Consider the following 21,699-nt stretch of genomic DNA (forward strand, 5'->3'; position numbering starts at 1 on the left):
GCTAATAGGTTTGACCTGATTTCCCCACTAGCTTCATTTTCCTCCTCTAGGCCTAGCTTCTGATGATAAATGGTTCATGTGTTGTTGTTTCCACACTAGGCCATTTCCCTAGAGCCCTACCTGCTGGATGCTTACTGGCACAGGCACAGCATTTATCTGCTCAGAAACAACCAGAATAGTGCTTTGGATGACCTGAACTTTATCATCAAGCACACCAAGAAACATGCAGGTAAGCCCACCACAGCCCAAAGCCCTGTGTGTTTTATTAGTTGCTGTAGATAAAAGTGATTTGCGGTACATACAGCGTGATGATGCACTGACTGACTCTGCCAAGGTGAAAGTGATTGCACTTCTGCTGAATCGCTCACTTGAATGAATTTAAATTCCTCATTTTATGAGCCTTTTAGTTGTTGTTTTTTCGCTCTGGCACGTTCCATCTGTATTTTGAAGTTAGTGAGTGCTCCATTGATTTAAATGTTAGTTCCTTTTTGCAAATAGGAACACATTTGTGTTGACTATAGTTATTGTACATTCTGTGGCATTACACTGCTGGTCAATTTATTAAGGCAATTCTGGTGATGTACCCACGGTTAAGGATGCAACTGGACTTACATGTGATTTGATTATGGTTCACGGCTGTACAGCTATAGCTCTTCCTCTTTTCTAGACTACTGTACAGTACAATACATTACCAGCCTTTTTATATGTGTTTACCAGATGCCTTCAAGTCCAAAGCAGAAATCTACAGAGTGAGAGGAGAGACCACCCTGGCTATTATAAACTACACTCAGGCCATCAAATGCAGACCTGAAGACGATGACAACTATTTCAAGAGGGCGGAGATGTACGAGAAGAGGAATGAGATTCTACTGGCCATGGAGGACTATGCCAAAGTAAGTCACGCTGCCACTGACATCACTGGGTCTCAAAGCACTCTTAGGATGTAGTCTGGGTTTAATACAGCCATCAAAGGTAGAAAACCAACAGCGTGATATTGTGTATTGATTGAGAAGAGATTCCACTTCACTCCAGGGCTGACCTCTGGGTTATTTTGCCAGCATAAGCCACAGAACAAGGGCTTAACAGGAGACTGCTGTGACTGGTGTGTATGTCTGTAATCTTTGTCTTCCAGACGTTCACCATCAACCCAGGGAGAACGGATGCTCTGTTGACCCACGGCCTGCAGTACTTCCACAGCTGTAACTGGATGGTGGCTCTGTCTGACTTTACTCTGCTGCTCCAGCGTGATCCCAGCCATGCCATCGCCAGGTAATCAATGTGTGTGTCCCAAATGACACCCTATTCCCTATATATAGTGCACAACTATTGACCAGGGCCCATAGGTAGTAGTGCACTATATAGGACAGGAATGAGCAACTTTGATGGGGTTGTGGCCCACCAAAAAACGGAACTCATCATAAGGGGCCGCAGTAGCTAGTGGGTCTGCGTACTCACATCCATACCCCCCCTCATTTCCTGCAATTCTGCACATTTTGCCATGGGACGTAGAGAAAATGTTGTTTTAAAGCAAGTTTGCCTCAATTCTACACATTTTGCCATGGGGCAGAGAGAAGATTTAGCAACTTTATAACTAACTTCATGTAATTCTCCTCATCTTGCCATGGAGCGAAGAGAAACATTTGCAGTTTTAAAGCTAATTTCCTGAAATTCTATACATTTTGCCATAGGAGGCAAACATTTGCAGTTTTTAATATGATATCTGATTATCAATGGGCCCTATCCCGGTTGTTAGTTTGACAATGATTACTACAAGTTTAGATAGCTGGCCGCTAGACTAACTAACCAATCTAAAAATGTTTTGCTGACATGGGCTAATTGAGTGACTGCTGATGCACAACCAAATGTCAAAATTGTAGCTTGTGTATTCTATTATTCAAATGATTGTATTTTTTTGGTGTGAAATTAGTCTGCGGGCCTACGAAAGGGGGGGCTGCGAGTTGACCATCCCTGATATAGGGAATAGAGTGTCACTAGAGTGTTTAGCTCACAATCACACACAGGTTCTGTCTCTCTCCCTCTCTCTCAAAACACACACACACACGCACTGAAATGTCGATTGACAGTCAGTTGTGTTATCCTCCATAATGTCAGTGGTGTTACCCTCTCGTTATAATGTGGACGTACCACAGGACGTACAGGGGCAGGATCTATGCTAAGGTGGGTCAGTACCAGGAAGCCATCGAGGACTTCTCCCTAGCAGTTCACCTGGACCCCAATGACTGGCTGGCCTTCTACCACCGGGGCTGTCTGCTCAGGAAGAGGATGCCTGATATTTCCCTCCAAGACCTCAGCACCTCAGGTATTACACAATAGATAAATATACACTTTATTGTACGGATGTCCTCAGAGAGGAAAATCATTTCCACAGTCCATTAGTTACAAACAACATCATCAACAAAACCTCACCTAACCCCCATTTCATGCTATTAATATCTTCAATCCAATGTGTTGTGTGTCGAAGAGTGGTAGCTTCCAGTTTACATTAACCCCCAATCAGAGTTTTTTAGGCTATTAATATCTTTCATTGTGTGCTGGATTGAGGAGGTGTTGTGTTATACAGTCCTGTGAGTACCACAGAGATACAACTTATTGTTATATTTGTTTCTGTGCCACCAGTACTCATTAATGATAGCCAAGAGAACCTGAGGGCCTTCCTGCACAGGGGCCTGCTCTATACGGAGCGACGGCAGTGGCAACAAGCCGTGTTCGACTTTGAAGCTGTGATCAAACTTGACAGGTAATACCACTGGGCCTCTCGCTTTGGCAGAGTGGATCCTTTCTTCTGAAAAGAGCAACAGGGCTTTGAGTGAGAAAGAGGAGCGGGAGATGTAGAGGGGAAGAGAAGGAGAGAGGGGGAGAGAAGAAAAGAGGGAGGACATTTCGAAGCTAAATATTCAACAAGACTGTTGAGATGTATGAACATTTTGAATGATAAGAACTAGAATCTTTTTTCAAGTCTAATAATTGTTGTGAGATTAGAGAGAAGTTATATTTCCTTTAATGTTTTTCCCCACTTTGTGATGATTTCTTGTTCCTGTTAGGTCTGTAGCGCTGGCCCATGTGAACCTGGGCTTGATCTTCATGTTGAATATGGGCCAGAACTATGAAGCCATCCGAATGTTCAGCAACGCTTTGAGGGTGGACCCCACCTACATCAGAGGATACATCTGCCGTGCCCAAGCCTATCGCAATGTAAGCATTTAAAATGTCATGATGCAAGTCACCAAGATTTTCAGGTTGTCACTTTATAATGTATAAATCATTAACCTTATTCTTCACCAAAAAGGTCAATGATCTGAAGAGAGCGCTGAAAGATCTGACACGAGCCACGCATATGAAACCAGACGCTCAACAATTGTATATCATGAGGTAAAGGTTCTTACAGAGCTTTTCTGTCACAAACAAGCTATTGTCTTAGATTTAGAGTGGGCCTTTCCCTGTATAAATGTTCTATATCAGAGGAAGGATATCAGGCTTGAGTTTTAAGTCCGTGAAAGGGGACCTAAACTATTCTTTAAGAATACAAAAGTAGTACAGGGTTCTCCCCAAATAATATAAGAGGGGTGCTGTGCCACCTTGTGGACTGGCTGCACCACTATGTAGCTAGAATTCTTAAAAATCCTTTATTTGTTGTCAATTAAGGCTCAGATTGCAGGAAATTGTAGTTACAGGTGTTCAAAAACATAAACATCTCTTGATCCCCCTCCGGACCTCCCCCCGCCTTACTCATCAGTACCATGGACTCTACAAGATGTCGAAAGCGTTCCACAGGGATGCTGGCCCATGTTGATTCCAGTGCTTCTCACAGTTGTGTCCATTTGGCTGGATGTCCTTTGGGTGGTGGACCATTCTTGATACACACAGGAAACTGTTGAGCGTGTAAAACCCGGCAGCGTTGCAGTTTTTGACACAAACCGGTGTGCCCTGTCATCTACTACCATATCCCATTCAAAGGCACTTCAATCTTTTGTCTTGCCCATTCACCCTCTGAATGGCACACATACACAATCCATGTCTCAATTGTCTCAAGGCTTAAAAATCTTAATTAACCTGTCCCCTCCCCTTCATCTACACTGACTGAAGTGGATTTAGCAAGTGGCATCAATAAGGGCTTATAGCTTTCACCTGGTTTCACCTTGTCAGTCTATGTCATGGAACATTTTGTATACTCAGTGTATATTGACATATCCACAATGCTCTCTCTGTGTTTCAGGGGCCAGTATTTGTGTGACATGGAACAGTTTGACCTGGCCACGTTCTGTATCCAGTATGCTGCAGAGATGAACAAAGGTACAGCGATTCTAATCAGGATCCAGGAAGCATAATATGAGTTCCCTGACCCTGACTGACAAGCCCTTGTTATCTCACAGACTGACACTATATGGCAGGAACTTACTGATTACGGAGTAAGAATCATGGCTTCACAATGAGTAATGCTATTGGCAAGAGCACAAACAAATCTGGGACCAGGCTAATACTGACCAGTGACCCTTACCCACCACCAGCACTAGGGTCATCTCCCATCCAGCAGGCTGCTGTCCAGTCTTTCCTGGGGAATGATGCCAAAGCCATTGCCTGTCTGGAGGCAGCCTCCAACAACCGATCTTCATCTCCTATCCTCATTCTCCTGGGCAAGACACAGATGAAGGCACGCAAGTTCATGGTGGGTTGTTACGTTCTGAGTTACCATGCCTTGTCATGTATATGCTAAAGCTGAATGATCAATGTTGCCCTGTTTCCTCCAGTGATTTGCTTGTTTGTCTTCCTCATTCCAATGATTAGGCCTGTAGCTTGATGTACTACAGTAACCATAATGCTCTGTGTAACATCCGGGTTGTGTCCTAGTAAAGATGTTCTGAAGCTAACATAATGGCGTCGGGTAGCTTACCAATACAACTGGCCTACTTTTCTCAGCATGAGATTTTTATAGCAATAACCATGGCCTAACATGCCCTGTCATCAGGGGAGAGTGAGTGTCTTGGGGGAGTTGGTGACGTGTGTGTATCACAGGCGTCCAGTGACAACTTATTTGGGGAGGACATGCTCATAGTAATGGCTGGAACGGAATTAATGGAATGGTATCGAACACATCAAATACTTGGTATCCATGTGTTTGATACCATTCCATTTACTCCATTCCAGCCATTATTTTGAGCCATTCTCCCCTCAGCAGCCTTCTGTGTGTGTGTGTGTGTGTGACTGTGCTGTAGGAGGCAGTAGAGAGCTTCAGGAAAGCCCTGATTCTGCTGAGCCCCAACGAAACCAACCTGTACAACGTCTCTGAAGCTGCAGAGGTCTTCTATCTGACTGGACTCTGCTACATGGCACTGGCTCTCCTGTTGCAGGTATAGTAACTAGGCGTTGTCTGTTCAGATATCCATGTTATTTGTCTGCATGGCCCCCCAACACTAGCCTGGTCCCAGATCTATTTGTGCTCTTGCCAACAGTGCTTGGCATGACAGCACAAACAGACTGGCTACTCCAACACACCGTTTTTGAATCCACTATGTCTTCTAACCGTCAAATCTCAAGCTGTTTCTCTTTTGCAAGGATTTTTTCTCTCTCTCTTTTTTCATGCAGTGAAACACCTGTTGTTCAGTTCATGTTACATAACACATTAACTAGGTACATGCTGTTATTGTGAAATAGTCTATGGTACAGTACATACTGGCTTGGCAACGGCCTCCTTCACCAAACTAACACCCCCATTTGAAGATACTGTCATGTTTTCTGACAGGCTTTTGATGCGTTCAGCAACGCAGTGAAGATTAACCCTGACTATGCAGATGCGTACCACCAGCGTGGGCTCTGTCGTATGCGCCTGCAGCAGTCCAAGAGTGTTCAGGACTTCAACAGAGCCCTCTTCATCAACCCCAACCTGTTCCAGGTAGAGGCTCCGTAACCACTGGTTCTCTGGAACTCACTGTCCACCCATGTACAGTATATGGCTGAATCCTAAATTGCACCGTATTACCTACATAGTGCGCTACTTTTGACCAGGGCCCATAGGGAATAGGGTGCCATTTGGGATGCAGGCTAAATGTACTGTAGAGCCTAAATGTATCTGAAACCTTATTATACAGAAGCAGTGCAATGGAACACATTGTGTGGAATTGTTGTGAATGGAGTACATTGTGTCTAAATTTCAAGGTGTATCTGAGCCGTGCAGCCTTCTATGGCGCTAAAGGGCGCTATTCAAAGGCCATCCTGAACTGCAACGAAGCCATTAAGATCCAGCCCAAGAGTGTCAGAGTCTACCTGTATAGAGGAGCACTCAAATTCTACCTGAAGGTGAGATAAATGGGATGCCTTCCTTTGTAGTCTATTGTTGCATCTTAGATGCTGGGTACTTTACCGATGACTCCGAGAACAACGGAATATGTTTATTATCAGGTATGAAGGTAAGACCCAGATGCAGACCACGTCGAATATAAACAATAGTTTAATTGACAAACAAGACGAACTGGCAACAGACCAACAGAGAACACAGGTATAAATACACAGGGGATAAAGGGGAAGATGGGTGACACATGGAGGGGGGTGGAGACAATCACAAAGACAGGTGAAACAGATCAGGGTGTGACGTTTATTTCACATTCACACAGGCAACACAGCTATCCATCACTCTTTGCTTCTTCCGCCTTGCCTCTCATTAGCCAATCACATTCTTTAGAGGGCAGTAACCCAATTACTATTTGTTCATTCAAGTGATCACCCCTCTTTGGAATGAATTTGATTGGTTATTCTGAATAATAACGTTTCCAATACACCACCTCTATGAATGTAATGTTGTCTATGATTGCAATGCAGAGTAGGATGATTCACCTCACCACTTGAAAGTGGCTGAGAGATTGTATCTCTTCTATGTTTTTTTTACTCACCATTTACTGTTGTGAAAGAGTGGTCATAGAGTCCAATGAGGGCAGATAGGGTCCTGTAATAAAAGCTCTTATTGTTCATGGCTAGATTAAGAATAGTGAGTTATCAATATTGCCATTGACATTCATTTTATTATTTTCATTTTGTGAGGTATAAATAAACAGTTTTATCAGATTTTTTACATGAATTTCTAGGATGGTTATTAACTTTGAGAGGAGCGTTGCCTTCTTTCATCCGGTTATTGAAACAGGATATAAAGAGTTGTGTGAAGATTGATAATATAATAATATCATTTTGGGATTTTAGCAGACACTTTTATCTGAAGCGACTTACAGTCAAGCGTGCATACATTTACGTATGGGAGGTCCTGGCATTGTGCCATGCTCTACCAACTGAGATAATGTGTCATATTGGCCTCAGTGAGAAACCTCAACCAACTGTATTGTCCCAAGGCTCTGTGATAAACATTTTCTTTTCTTATTATGTGTTTGGCCTTTCAGTCTTTCCACCACACTTTTTTGTTGTTGAACTCTTGTCAGTTCAGTTGACTACTTCACTCTCTGCCTCTGGCACTCAGCCATAGAGAGTGAGCAGAGCTGCGTGACTGTGTGCAATGTTCAGTAGTGTTCTTTGTGTTTAAATTTAGAATGCTTTTGTTTCAGGTGTACAAAGGGGCCGTGGAGGACCTGACCATGGCCCTGAGGATAGACAAAACCTGCTCATTTGCACACTACAACCGTGGAGTGTGTTATCAGCAACTCAAGGAATATGAATTGGTCAGGTTTGGGTTTTCTCTTTTTTCTTTTCACGTTTGTTGTTTCTAAAGCGCCCTTATGGGAAAACCACATGATTTCACATGTGGAAAATCACATGATTTCAGATTTATGGAGCACTTCACATGTGACATAGTGTTTTGTTATATATTTTTTGTCAATCGTGATGCACTTTGTTAGGCTACTTTTTGGCCTGCAAATAAAGTTAGCATGCCTCAGTTGCAATTGCATTTAAAGTTATAGGATACTTTAGATGCGCTTATTATACTGAACAAAAACATAAATGCAACATGCAACAATTTCTAAGATTTTACTGAGATACAGAAGAAATTCATTAGGCCCGAATCTATGGATTTCTTGACAGGAAATGCAGATATGCATTTGTTGGTTACAGATAACTTTTTTTTTTAAATGTTAAAGTAAAGTTTTGAGGCTGCAGTGATGATTGTTCACTGTAAAGAATTGAGGCTGTTCTGAGAGCAAAAGGCCATGGTGCAACTCAATATTATGAAGGTGTTCCTAATGTTTGGTTTACTCAGTGTATGTTCAAAGCTATAAGTATGAAGCTGGTGGCACTGCAGAAACATCGATGCACTTCCACCAAGAGTTTGCAAGTTCAAACCCCCAAATAATTAATGTACACTATACTATGTCAAGTGTCCTTGAGCTCTGATAGTTTTACGTTGGTGGTGATAATTGGACAATTATTTACGTTATTCTTGGCAGCTTTTAAGAAAGGGCAGAAATGCATTCTTGTCAATAATTCTGTGGACTGTATCTTTTCCACACTCACAGATCTGATGGTATAGTTGCACAGCGACCGAGAGGTTGTGAGTTCAAATCCCATTTAAGGCTCAGTCCCAATTGTGGTCACAGTACAAGCTTTTACAGTAATCAGAATACAGCAGCATACTGTCACTTTATAGAAATAACACCTTTTAAGATTTTGTGTGTGTTTTTTCAGTAAGGGAGGGGTTTGTGTTAGGAAAGAAGTGCTCCAACCATCTATAATTAATGTGTTTTAATTCGTCCACAGCCAACATCTTGTTTATGCTCCTGTCCATGCTCCTGTATGTATGTTACATACATGTGTTTATGTCCCTTGCTGCTAGTACATCGGTTGTTTATTGTCATAGCTGTTGTTTCCTATTGATCTTTCAGGCTCTTAGAGACTATGGGATTGTCCTCCTCCTTCCCAGCAAGAAGGAGATTGACCTGAAGGTCTTGATCAATCGTGCCCTTCTCTACGTGGAGCTGAGTGACCATCACAATGCCTTACAGGTAGTGTCCTGTAGCTAGGATCGTCAACAGGCATTGTTCACTGTGCAAACACTCAAACTCACTGATCCCAGGCCGGACAGATATATTAGACAGAGAGACTTTGGGTCATGGTACAGGTGTCTGATCTCAATTTGATCACCCTTTTGCAGGACAACTTTCCTGCAATTCACTTTCCACACTTAGAAATGTCAGACTTTATTTCCGCCTATGAAAAATGTATCAACCCCTACAAAAATGTCCATTAATTATAATCCACATAATATTTCACATTTCCTGTTGCTGCAGGATTATTTTCCTGGTGGAGCGAATTGTCTCATTAAGATCCTGCATCTGTAGAATGGTTGTATGAATTAGACAAAGAGACTATGGGACATAGGTTGTAAGTATTACTATTGGACATGGTAGATAGGTTGTATATGCTAGGACATGATAGATAGATAGATAGATAGATAGATTGTATGCATTCGCCATAGGCGATGAGTTATCTCACATTGTTCAATCATTCATCACAAGCAGGGTTAGCGTTGATTGCATATCTCTGTTTCTTTATTCCTATTCATGCCATGATACCATTGGAGTGTACATAGCAGTATCACATAGTAATGTGTTAGGTAGCACCACAATCATCTTCTACCTGTTAATCTGTTCATCCATGGTGTCTTCTTCTTTTCTCCTGCAGGATTTCAAAGCTGCCTCCTTGAGAAGTCCAGAGGACGCCACCATCTACCATGCCCTAGGAGTCTACCATCACAGGTCTCTCCCCTCACACACTCAGTATAGACACCCTAACACCTTATCCCCACCCAAGGACATGTTATTCTTCCCAAGCATCTCTACTTTCAGGGTTAGATAGTATAGTCCATGCAGTATCTCAAATTGTTATCCAAACCATGCTATTCATTGCCTTTTTGTCTTGTTTTTCATAATTTCCAGTTAGGCCTCCAGTCGGAAAATCCAATTTATGCTGCCGTTAATAGTGAATTAATATTTGTATGTTGCCTGAAGGCAAGACCATAAACATTGCATGACCTTTTATGAAGAATAATTTATGATTTCAATTAATAACTTTAAGGGTTATTGTTCTAAAGTGGTCATGATGTATGAAGAAGATGGGGAAATCAATGTAGTGTTGCAACATTGACCCACAGGGCAAATCCTTGAAACACGCTGAATGTGTAAGACAGTCTCTCACCTTACTGTTGGACACGTTGTCATCAGGCTACCAGTGTTGGGAACAGCAGAAATCATCCAGACTGTCTCTCTACTCTCCCTGTGTACAGAACATAGAATAAGAAAACAGAATATCTATTTAGAGAGGTTCTCACAGAGAAATCCCATTGGGCCTTTTAACATCTTTCAAATTGCTGAGGGAATGTTCAAAACCGTTTTGAAAGCAGGTTGTTCACGCTGAGCTAAAACATGGCTCTCAGAGAGTTGGGGGAGAGAAAAAGAAACCGAGAGCGTTTCTGAGAAAAAGAGACACGTAGAGGAGCAGCACTCAGCGAGGTCATTCAGACATGCTCTATTGAAAGGTGTGATCTTCCTGACAGTGTCATTCCCCCTTATGAGACATGTTTTAGAATGGGGGTATTATAGGTAATGGTATTGACCCAGAGCACATATACTGGGGTGCACCAACTCCTTTGGGAACTGTGGTCATTTGGAGAGTGTTAATGGACGTGGAGTAGAGTAGTGGTTATTGCTCATCCGCTAGCCTGAACAATTACTGTTCATCACAGGATCTTTCATGTGCCCAGTTAGATGGGTGGTGAAGTTTATTTTCTACGGGAATGAATTTTAAGAGCATACTGCTTTAACAACATCTTATAATGAACTCTATGACCTGTGTGTGCGTGCATGCGTGCTTGGGTGTGTCCTCTAGGCTGGGTCAGCTCCAGGAGTCAGTAGAAGCCTACAGCCAGGCCATGCAGATCAGCCCGTTCTTCCTAGATGCCTACGTGGGGCGGGGCAACGCCTGCATGGACTACGGCCACACCCATGCTACCAAACAGGCTCAGAGGGACTTCCTTTCCGCCCTGCACTTCAACCCCCTCTGCTCCAACGCACGCATCTGCCTGGCCTACAACTTCCAGGTAACCCTAACCTCCTAACCCCAAACCCTAACCCTAGCTTCATGTCCATCATCCACATCCTGGTTCAACCCTAACCCTAACCATAGCCTCAACCCTAACTCTAACCTAACTCTAACCATAGCTTCATGTCCACATTCTGGTTCAACCACAACCCTAACCATAACCTCAACCCTAACTCTAACCTAACTCTAACCATAGCTTCATGTCCACATCCTGGTTCAACCCTAACCCTAACTCTAACCATAGCTTCATGTCCACATCCTGGTTCAACCCTAACCTTAACCTCAACCCTAACTCTAACTCTAGCTTCATGTCCACATCCTGGTTCAATCCTAACCTTAACCTCAACCCTAACTCTAAACCTAGCTTCATGTCCACATCCTGGTTTAACCCCAACCCTAACCTTAACCTCAACCCTAACCCTAACCTCTAACCATAGCTTCATGTCCACATCCTGGTTAACTCTAACCTAACTCTAACCATAGCTTCATGTCCACATCCTGGTTCAACCCTAACCCTAACTCTAACCCTAGCTTCATGTCCACATCCTGGTTCAACCCTAACCTCAACCCTAACTCTAACCTAACTCTAACCCTAGCTTCATGTCCACATCCTGGTTCAACCCCAACCCTAACCTTAGCCTCAACCCTAACTCTAACCCTAGCTTCATGTCCACATCCTGGTTCAACCCTAACCTTAACCTCAACCCTGACTCTAACCCTAGCTTCATGTCTACATCCTGGTTCAACCCTAACCTTAACCTCAACTCTAACTCTAACCTAACTCTAACCCTAGCTTCATGTCCACATCCTGGTTCAACCCCAACCCTAACCTTAACCTCAACCCTAACTCTAACCTAACTCTAACCATAGCTTCATGTCCACATCCTGGTTCAACCCTAACCTCAACCCTAACTCTAACCCTAGCTTCATGTCCACATCCTGGTTCAACCCTAACCTCAACCCTAACTCTAACCTAACTCTAACCCTAGCTTCATGTCCACATCCTGGTTCAACCCCAACCCTAACCTTAGCCTCAACCCTAACTCTAACCCTAGCTTCATGTCCACATCCTGGTTCAACCCTAACCTTAACCTCAACCCTGACTCTAACCCTAGCTTCATGTCTACATCCTGGTTCAACTCTAACCTTAACCTCAACTCTAACTCTAACCTAACTCTAACCCTAGCTTCATGTCCACATCCTGGTTCAACCCCAACCCTAACCTTAGCCTCAACCCTAACTCTAACCCTACCTTCATGTCCACATCCTGGTTCAACCCTAACCTTAACCTCAACCCTAACTCTAACCTTAGCTTCATGTCCACATCCTGGTTCAACCCTAACCTCAACCATAACTCTAACCTAACTCTAACCCTAGCTTCATGTCCACATTCTGGTTCAACCACAACCCTAACCTTAACCTCAACCCTAACTCTAACCTAACTCTAACCATAGCTTCATGTCCACATCCTGGTTCAACCCTAACCTTAACCTCAACCTAACTCTAACCCTAGCTTCATGTCTACATCCTGGTTCAACCCTAACCTTAACCTCAACCCTAACTCTAACCTAACTCTAACCCTAGCTTCATGTCCACATCCTGGTTCAACCCTAACTTTAACCTCAACCTAACTCTAACCCTAGCTTCATGTCTACATCCTGGTTCAACCCTAACCTTAACCTCAACCCTAACTCTAACCTAACTCTAACCCTAGCTTCATGTCCACATCCTGGTTCAACCCCAACCCTAACCTTAACCTCAACCCTAACTCTAACCTAACTCTAACCATAGCTTCATGTCCACATCCTGGTTCAACCCTAACCTCAACCCTAACTCTAACCCTAGCTTCATGTCCACATCCTGGTTCAACCCTAACCTCAACCCTAACTCTAACCCTAGCTTCATGTCCACATCCTGGTTCAACTCTAACCTTAACCTCAACCCTAACTCTAACCCTAGCTTCATGTCCACATCCTGGTTCAACCCTAACCCTAACCTCTAGCCTAACTCTAACCCTAGCTTCATGTCCACATCCTGGTTCAACCCCAACCCTAACCTCAACTCTAACTCTAACCTAACTCTAACCCGAGTTTCATGTCCACATCCTGGTTCAACCCTAACCTTAACCTCAACCCTAACTCTAACCTAACTCTAACCCTAGCTTCATGTCCACATCCTGGTTCAACCCCAACCCTAACCTTAGCCTCAACCCTAACTCTAACCCTAGCTTCATGTCCACATCCTGGTTCAACCCTAACCTTAACCTCAACCCTGACTCTAACCCTAGCTTCATGTCTACATCCTGGTTCAACCCGAACCCTAACCTTAACCTCAACTCTAACTCTAACCTAACTCTAACCATAGCTTCATGTCCACATCCTGGTTCAACCCTAACCTTAGCTTCAACCCTAACTCTAACCTTAGCTTCATGTCCACATCCTGGTTCAACCCTAACCCTAACTCTAACCTAACTCTAACCATAGCTTCATGTCCACATCCTGGTTCAACCTTAACCTCAACCTAACTCTAACCCTAGCTTCATGTCCACATCCTGGTTCAACCCTAACCCTAACCTCAACCCTAACTCTAACCTAACTCTAACCCTAGCTTCATGTCCACATCCTGGTTCAACCCCAACCCTAACCTTAACCTCAACCCTAACTCTAACCTAACTCTAACCATAGCTTCATGTCCACATCCTGGTTCAACCCTAACCTCAACCCTAACTCTAACCCTAGCTTCATGTCCACATCCTGGTTCAACCCTAACCTTAACCTCAACCCTAACTCTAATCCTAGCTTCATGTCCACATCCTGGTTCAACCCTAACCTCAACCCTAACTCTAACCTAACTCTAACCCTAGCTTCATGTCCACATCCTGGTTCAACTCTAACCTTAACCTCAACCCTAACTCTAACCCTAGCTTCATGTCCACATCCTGGTTCAACCCCAACCCTAACTTTAGCCTCAACCCTAACTCTAACCCTAGCTTCATGTCCACATCCTGGTTCAACTCTAACCTTAACCTCAACCCTGACTCTAACCCTAGCTTCATGTCTACATCCTGGTTCAACCCTAACCCTAACCTTAACCTCAACTCTAACTCTAACCTAACTCTAACCCTAGCTTCATGTCCACATCCTGATTCAACGCTAACCCTAACCTTAACCTCAACTCTAACCTAACTCTAACCCTAGCTTCATGTCCACATCCTGGTTCAACCCCAACCCTAACCTTAACCTCAACTCTAACTCTAACCTAACTCTAACCCTAGCTTCATGTCCACATCCTGGTTCAAACCTAACCTTAGCCTCAATCACAACCCTAACCCTGAACCTGAACTTGTCACATGGGTATACACAGCTCTGCAGATGTATTATTCAAAGTAGAATCTACTTGGAGAGCAGTAGGTAGTTGACATTATTTTGGTCAATGTGAATAGTCCTTAAAAGCCAAGTGTATTGTGTAATGCGTGTACCCTCACGTATTATACATTTACTGTACATTGTAAATTAATTAATGTTAATTGCCATATTGCTGAGTGTTGAGGAGCAGACCACTTCTGGCTCTTGTTGCGCTATTTATGATAGGATGAAAGGGGGGTGGATTTACATCAATTGGTCAGACATACTGACCATACCTGGTCAGACATACTTACAGTGCCTTGCGAAAGTATTCGGCACCCTTGAACTTTGCGACCTTTTGCCACATTTCAGGCTTCAAACATAAAGATATAAAACTGTATTTTTTTGTGAAGAATCAACAACAAGTGGGACACAATCATGAAGTGGAACGACATTTATTGGATATTTCAAACTTTTTTAACAAATCAAAAACTGAAAAATTGGGCGTGCAAAATTATTCATCCCCTTTACTTTCAGTGCAGCAAACTCTCTCCAGAAGTTCAGTGAGGATCTCTGAATGATCCAATGTTGACCTAAATGACTAATGATGATAAATACAATCCACCTGTGTGTAATCAAGTCTCCGTATAAATGCACCTGCACTGTGATAGTCTCAGAGGTCCGTTAAAAGCGCAGAGAGCATCATGAAGAACAAGGAACACACCAGACAGGTCCGAGATACTGGTGTGAAGAAGTTTAAAGCCGGATTTGGATACAAAAAGATTTCCCAAGCTTTAAACATCCCAAGGAGCACTGTGCAAGCGATAATATTGAAATGGAAGGAGTATCAGACCACTGCAAATCTACCAAGACCTGGCCGTCCCTCTAAACTTTCAGCTCATACAAGGAGAAGACTGATCAGAGATGCAGCCAAGAGGCCCATGATCACTCTGGATGAACTGCAGAGATCTACAGCTGAGGTGGGAGACTCTGTCCATAGGACAACAATCAGTCGTATATTGCACAAATCTGGCCTTTATGGAAGAGTGGCAAGAAGAAAGCCATTTCTTAAAGATATCCATAAAAAGTGTCGTTTAAAGTTTGCCACAAGCCACCTGGGAGACACACCAAACATGTGGAAGAAGGTGCTCTGGTCAGATGAAACCAAAATTGAACTTTTTGGCAACAATGCAAAACGTTATGTTTGGCGTAAAAGCAACACAGCTCATCACCCTGAACACATCATCCCCACTGTCAAACATGGTGGTGGCAGCATCATGGTTTGGGCCTGCTTTTCTTCAGCAGGGACAGGGAAGATGGTTCAAATTGATGGGAAGATGGATGGAGCCAAATACAGGACCATTCTGGAAGAAAACCTGATGGAGTCTGCAAAAGACCTGAGACTGGGACGGAGATTTGTCTTCCAACAAGACAATGATCCAAAACATAAAGCAAAATCTACAATGGAATGGTTCAAAAATAAACATATCCAGGTGTTAGAATGTCAAAGTCCAGACCTGAATCCAATCGAGAATCTGTGGAAAGAACTGAAAACTGCTGTTCACAAATGCTCTCCATCCAACCTCACTGAGCTCGAGCTGTTTTGCAAGGAGGAATGGGGAAAAAATGTCAGTCTCTCGATGTGCAAAACTGATAGGGACATACCCCAAGTGACTTACAGCTGTAATCGCAGCAAAAGGTGGCGCTACAAAGTATTAACTTAAGGGGGCTGAATAATTTTGAACGCCCAATGATTCATGATTGTGTCCCACTTGTTGTTGATTCTTCACAAAAAAATACAGTTTTATATCTTTATGTTTGAAGCCTGAAATGTGGCAAAAGGTCGCAAAGTTCAAGAGGGCCGAATACTTTCGCAAGGCACTGTATGTACATAAAATAGCCTTCTTGTGTCTCCATTTTGTGACCAATATCTATCCTTGTACTCACTCCAATCGTGTTGCTAAGATTTGCATTTGCCGCATTTAGGCAAAAAGAAAACAGGCAACTTTCTATAATGTTTTTAATAAGAAGACAGCTGTCAACATGTCATTTTGTTTAACTGCCATTGTTTAAAAATAGCAAACCAATCCCAGCATTTTGTTAAATGTAAATTGATTTTCACTGTTTAAATTTATGCTTTAGCAGTTGGCAATTTCAAACTTGGTACATAACTCCAATCTGTCCATCTGCTTTTCCAGGTTTTCGGTTTCTTCCAAAGAGCCTGGAACCAGTTCACAGTGGCAGCAGAGATTGACTCCAAATGCTGGAAGGCATTTGAGGGGAGAGCTGTCATCAACCTGCAGATGGGAAACACCTATGCTGCTTTCCAAGACATTAACATGGCTCTGAAGGTACCACATTGGCTACATACAGCATCAAACCCATTGATGTTAGTTCTAAGTAGGCTGGTTAGTAATGAGATAAAAGTCACATTTTGTCTGTGATTGTTTGGACCTGGTATGTAATGTGGATCCCGTGGGGAATTGCAGTTTCCTGTTTCAGTAATGGATGGCCACTGTGAAGAAAGATAATTGGCTGAATGTCCTCCACTCAGTCAGGACAGCGTGTTTAATCCATGTTTATAAAATGCAAGCTGTTGAGTACACTGAGGGAAGACATACTGCCGGTGTGTACTGCCATATTCAGCGTTTCAGCAAATTACTTGGACATGATGTATTATAGCTATGTGGTTGGTGTTTTGTTTCCAGTCAATCAGGAGATAGAATGCAAGTTGTTGGAGTAAGACTGCTAGTGTTGCTGTATTCAGTGTTTCATCCCTTATAGCAGGATTTCCCAAACTCAGGCCTGGGGACCTTACTGGACGCATGTTTTGTTTTTTGCCATAGCACTACGCAGCTGATTATAATAATCCAAGCTTGATGATGCCTTGGTTATGCCTTATAATAATAACTTGGAGATGTTGTATCGTAGATATATACAGTTGAAGTTTACATACACCTTAGCCAAATACATTTAAACTCAGTTTTTCACAATTCCTGACGTTTAATCCTAATAAAAATTCCCTGTCTTAGGTCAGTTAGCATCACCACTTTATTTTAAGAATGTGAAATGTGAGAATAATAGTAGAGAGAATGATTTATTTCAGCTTTTATTTCTTTCATCACATTCCCAGTGGGTCAGAAGTTTACATACACTCAATTTGTGTTTGGTAGCATTGCCTTTAAATTTTTTAACTTGGGTCAAACGTTTCGGGTAGCCTTCCACAAGCTTCCCACAATAAGATGGGTGAATTTTGGCCCATTCCTCCTTACAGAGCTGGTGTAACTGAGTCAGGTTTGTAGGCCTCCTTGCTCGCATACGCTTTTTCAGTTCCTTAAGCCATTTTGCCACAACTTTGGAAGTATGCTTGGGGTCGTTGTCCATTTGGAAGACCCATTTGCGACCAAGCTTTAACTTCCTGACTGATGTCTTGAGATGTTGCTTCAATATATCCACATACTTTTTTTTGCTCAAGATGCCATCTATTTTGTGAAGTACACCAGTCCCACCTGCAGCAAAGCATCCCCACAACATGATGCTGCCACCCCCGTGCTTCACGGTTGGGATGGTGTTCTTCGGCTTGCAAGCATCCCCCTTTTTCCTCAAACATAACGATGGTCATTATGGCCAAACAGTTCTATTTTTGTTTCATCAGACCAGAGGACATTTCTCCAAAAAGTACGATCTTTGTCCCCATGTGCAGTTGTAAACCGTAGTCTGGCTTTTTTATGGCGGTTTTGGAGCAGTGGCTTCTTCCTTGCTGAGCGGCCTTTCCAGTTATGTCGATATAGGACTCGTTTTACTGTGGATATAGATACTTTTGTACCTGTTTCCTCCAGCATCTTCACAAGGTCCTTTGCTGTTGTTCTGGGATTGATTTGCACTTTTCACACCAAAGTACGTTCATTTCTAAGAGACAGAACTCATCTCCTTCCTGAGCGGTATGATGGCTGCGTGGTCTGTAAACAATTGTTGGAAAATTACTTGTGTCATGCACAAAGTAGATGTCCTAACCGACTTGCCAAAACTATAGTTTGTTAACAAAAAATTTGTGGAGTGGTTGAAAAACTAGTTTTAATGACTCCAACCTAAGTGTATGTAAACTTCCAACTTTAATTGTATTCACTGTGTTATTAACTGTGACCCTGGCCTGGCCTTTCTGTAGCACCATCCTGTGTCAGATCAGCTGCTGACTAACCGAGGGGTGATCAACCAGTTCATGGGGGACAAAGCCAATGCCATGAAAGACTACCAGAGAGCCATCTCACTCAACCCCAAGTACGCCCTTGCCTTCTTCAATGCTGCTAACCTCTACTTCTACAACAGGCAGTTTGAACAGGTAAAATATTTCACTCTAATGGATTTTATTCTGATGTACTGTCATTTTCAAGTGTAAAACCTAGTTCACATCCACGGAGCGGGGAACTGTTTTACACTTCCTATAGGATGGGTCTCACTGTATGCATACACTCTCGTCGCTCTTCTCCTTCCTGTGTGCTCCTGGCTGGTGATCCTCCAGGCCTGTGAGCACTACAGCCAAGCATTTGAGCTGGACCCAGAGGATGAGTCTGCGGTGCTGAACCGGGCCATCACCAGGGCTCTGCTGAGGAAGGTTCCAGAGGCCCTCCAGGACTTCTCTGAGGCCCTGAGACTCAACCCTTATTCCTCACACGTGTTCTTCAACCGAGCCAATCTCTACAGCTCCCTGCGCCAGTACAGGAATGCAGAGAAGGACCTCAGTCAAGGTGAGCAGTGAGCAGCAATCAACAGCCTTTTACCACTCGTTCTTTTGTTCCCGGAGGGCTGCCCTTGTGTGTGTCTCAATGTGTTTCCTGCTGGATAGAGTTTCTCAGTCCAATGTGTGCTAGGTATTGTACAGAGACTTGTAACACGTTCCGAGGTCAGATGGTTGAATCTTACTGTAGTGTCATTTTGTTGTTGTATTAAGCACTTAATTAATGTCTTTAAATCAGTCTGTCTCGAGGATATTTGATTGAGTGCATTGTGTTGTTGTATTGCGTTGTGTTGTAGGCTATGTGGTAATGAATCAAACCTACAACCATTGCATGCTCCAGACAACTGAGCCAATACGTTTTTTTTCTGAATTGAGTTGATTCCCAGATAAGATTCAGTAACTGTGGACAATGATAGGGTTTTCATTTACCCTGGGTGATGAACGTTTGACCCGGCAGGTGGCTAGGACAGCATCTCTGTTGTTCTGTCAGCGGTAGTGCGGAGCGATTAACCGTAATGTCGGGTTCTTTTTTTTATACAGCTAATTGACCGATGTCATTTCAGTTATTTGAATTCCATTTAGTTCGCTTTTTTTCTGTGAGCATGATGTGCAGTTTCTGTAGAGATAAATCAGATCCAGCCTAAACTGTGTGATGTTGTAGTTTCCAACAGGCCAATATTATACATAGTTTAGCACAGAAAACGTAGTAATTAACTACAAATACCATAATACATTGAGCGGCCACTTCAACATGTCTGGTCTGTGCGGAGAAGACACCGAGACTGAGAGAAGAGAGAACTCGTGATCGAGAGGGTAGAGAAAGCAGTTACTTTGCGAGTCTGAAAATACATGATCTAAGTGATTGATAGTTGGTATTCGGTAGTCATAAAAGTATGCTTTATTTACTTTGAAGAATTACAAAATAGTGTTTCTGTTAGACAACAGCTCTATATGAGATGATGACTTGGAGTTAAATAATGTCCTCAAATAAAACAACTAATTTATTAATGTAATGTGAATAAATGTAGTAGTGGGCAGTCACTACCATCATGGGACTTTTATTCATTGTATTCTGTGGTGTTACATCATTCAACCCACATAATGCATAGTGCGTTTAATGTCTAAAAAAAATGTTATGTCTACTTTTTTCAATTTTATAATCGAACCGAAACCGAACCGACCTCAAAAAGCACGAAACACTCAGCACTAGTCAGCAGGGCTGTTATGTTTTACACACTGCTGATGGGACTCTTTCTGGTACCATTATTACACACTTGTATTGTATATAGGACAACATTGTCATGTCTGGTGTTACAAACTGTAAAGTCAATTTTAGGCACAGGCTAGCCTACCATCTTACCTCTGTACAGACAAGGCATATTCTCTCTCACTCACTCACTCACTCACTCTCTCACAATATGCACCACCGTCTCTGAAGACTAGTCTACAGATTACTTCCCCCTGCTGCCGTTACTCCGAGAGACAGTCAAAAACATGGTCTGAAAACCTTCTCTCTTTTTGTTTTGGGTGTCAAAATAACTGGCCAATAGTTGGAAATGAAAACACCCAATTAAACAAAGCAAAGGACAGCGGCACAGTGCAGTGACACCCCTTACTGGCAGACAGACAACACCAAGACCAAGAAGAAGGCCACTTATTTTTCATGAGACAAGAGGCAGCTTGAGTTTCCATGGTGATGATACAAACCTATAATAATAGATTTTCAGCAGGACAGAATGAGCATGAGGATTCATCCAACAAATGGAATCATTGTGGGTGTTGATGGAACCAACTCTGTGGTGCTTATGATTTAGAGAAAATCAGTTCAGTTAGTACAGTTCCACTGATTCAATGAATGAATGTTTGTTTTTTTAGGTGTTGTAACCGGCTTGAATGTATTGTTAAAAGAGTAATTGCATGGAACTGAATCAAATCTTAATTTGATTAGTTGTTTTAGCTGAGACCAAGACCGTCCGATTCATAAAGTGTACGTGGAGAAGGAATGTGTCATGACTAGAAATACTATCGCTAGCTATAAATAGACACCCTCAAACTTTCTGGTCTTGGTCTTAAAGTGTATGTATTCCCTAGCTCTTCTCCTCCAGCCCAACGATGCCCTGGTCTACAAGCTCCGTGCTGATGTCAGAGGCCACCTGGGCTTGACTGACCAAGCGATGCAGGACTATAGAACAGCAGTGGAACTCCAAGAGGCACTGGAGGGCTGAGATGAGCCAATCCCATATTAGCAATACTATACCATCTGTTTCCTTATGATGCTACTCAACATGACATGTTATGGTTGACTGAGGAAATATATGCTGTTCATCAAAGTGTGTACTTTGTGATATATTGGGCATCAGAATCTTCAATATTTGTTATATTTGTTGTTATATGTTTAATAAAACTTCCATGACATTCACATGAGTGTTTTATGAGTAGTCTTTAATGTGCAATCCTGTCTTAAAGGGCCAATGCAGACATTTTTATCTCAATATCAAATTGTTTCTGGGTAACAATTAAATAGATTGAACAGGATCTTTGGCACATTGAAATTTGTAACATATTGTATGA

At 42.7% G+C, this 21,699-nt stretch overlaps 1 protein-coding gene across 1 annotated transcript in view; it reads left to right on the forward strand.

The window, feature by feature from the left end:
- The window catches only part of ttc6 (tetratricopeptide repeat domain 6), a 28,659-nt gene extending 7,112 nt beyond the window's left edge, over positions 1 to 21,547 (forward strand). Inside the window, exons 12-31 of the mRNA XM_024437048.2 lie at positions 100 to 229; positions 718 to 893; positions 1,133 to 1,269; positions 2,151 to 2,320; positions 2,638 to 2,758; positions 3,063 to 3,213; positions 3,308 to 3,390; positions 4,235 to 4,311; positions 4,527 to 4,684; positions 5,232 to 5,366; positions 5,759 to 5,908; positions 6,172 to 6,312; positions 7,563 to 7,676; positions 8,835 to 8,954; positions 9,634 to 9,707; positions 10,837 to 11,047; positions 16,592 to 16,744; positions 18,559 to 18,732; positions 18,913 to 19,138; positions 21,220 to 21,547. Coding sequence (XP_024292816.1) covers positions 100 to 229; positions 718 to 893; positions 1,133 to 1,269; positions 2,151 to 2,320; positions 2,638 to 2,758; positions 3,063 to 3,213; positions 3,308 to 3,390; positions 4,235 to 4,311; positions 4,527 to 4,684; positions 5,232 to 5,366; positions 5,759 to 5,908; positions 6,172 to 6,312; positions 7,563 to 7,676; positions 8,835 to 8,954; positions 9,634 to 9,707; positions 10,837 to 11,047; positions 16,592 to 16,744; positions 18,559 to 18,732; positions 18,913 to 19,138; positions 21,220 to 21,353 — 2,835 coding nt within the window. The 3' untranslated portion in view covers positions 21,354 to 21,547. The remainder of the gene's footprint in view (positions 1 to 99; positions 230 to 717; positions 894 to 1,132; positions 1,270 to 2,150; positions 2,321 to 2,637; positions 2,759 to 3,062; positions 3,214 to 3,307; positions 3,391 to 4,234; positions 4,312 to 4,526; positions 4,685 to 5,231; positions 5,367 to 5,758; positions 5,909 to 6,171; positions 6,313 to 7,562; positions 7,677 to 8,834; positions 8,955 to 9,633; positions 9,708 to 10,836; positions 11,048 to 16,591; positions 16,745 to 18,558; positions 18,733 to 18,912; positions 19,139 to 21,219) is intronic.
- Positions 21,548 to 21,699: the final 152 nt, after the last annotated feature.

Source organism: Oncorhynchus tshawytscha, linkage group LG11, assembly GCF_018296145.1.
Source record: "Oncorhynchus tshawytscha isolate Ot180627B linkage group LG11, Otsh_v2.0, whole genome shotgun sequence".
Lineage (NCBI taxonomy): Eukaryota > Metazoa > Chordata > Actinopteri > Salmoniformes > Salmonidae > Oncorhynchus > Oncorhynchus tshawytscha.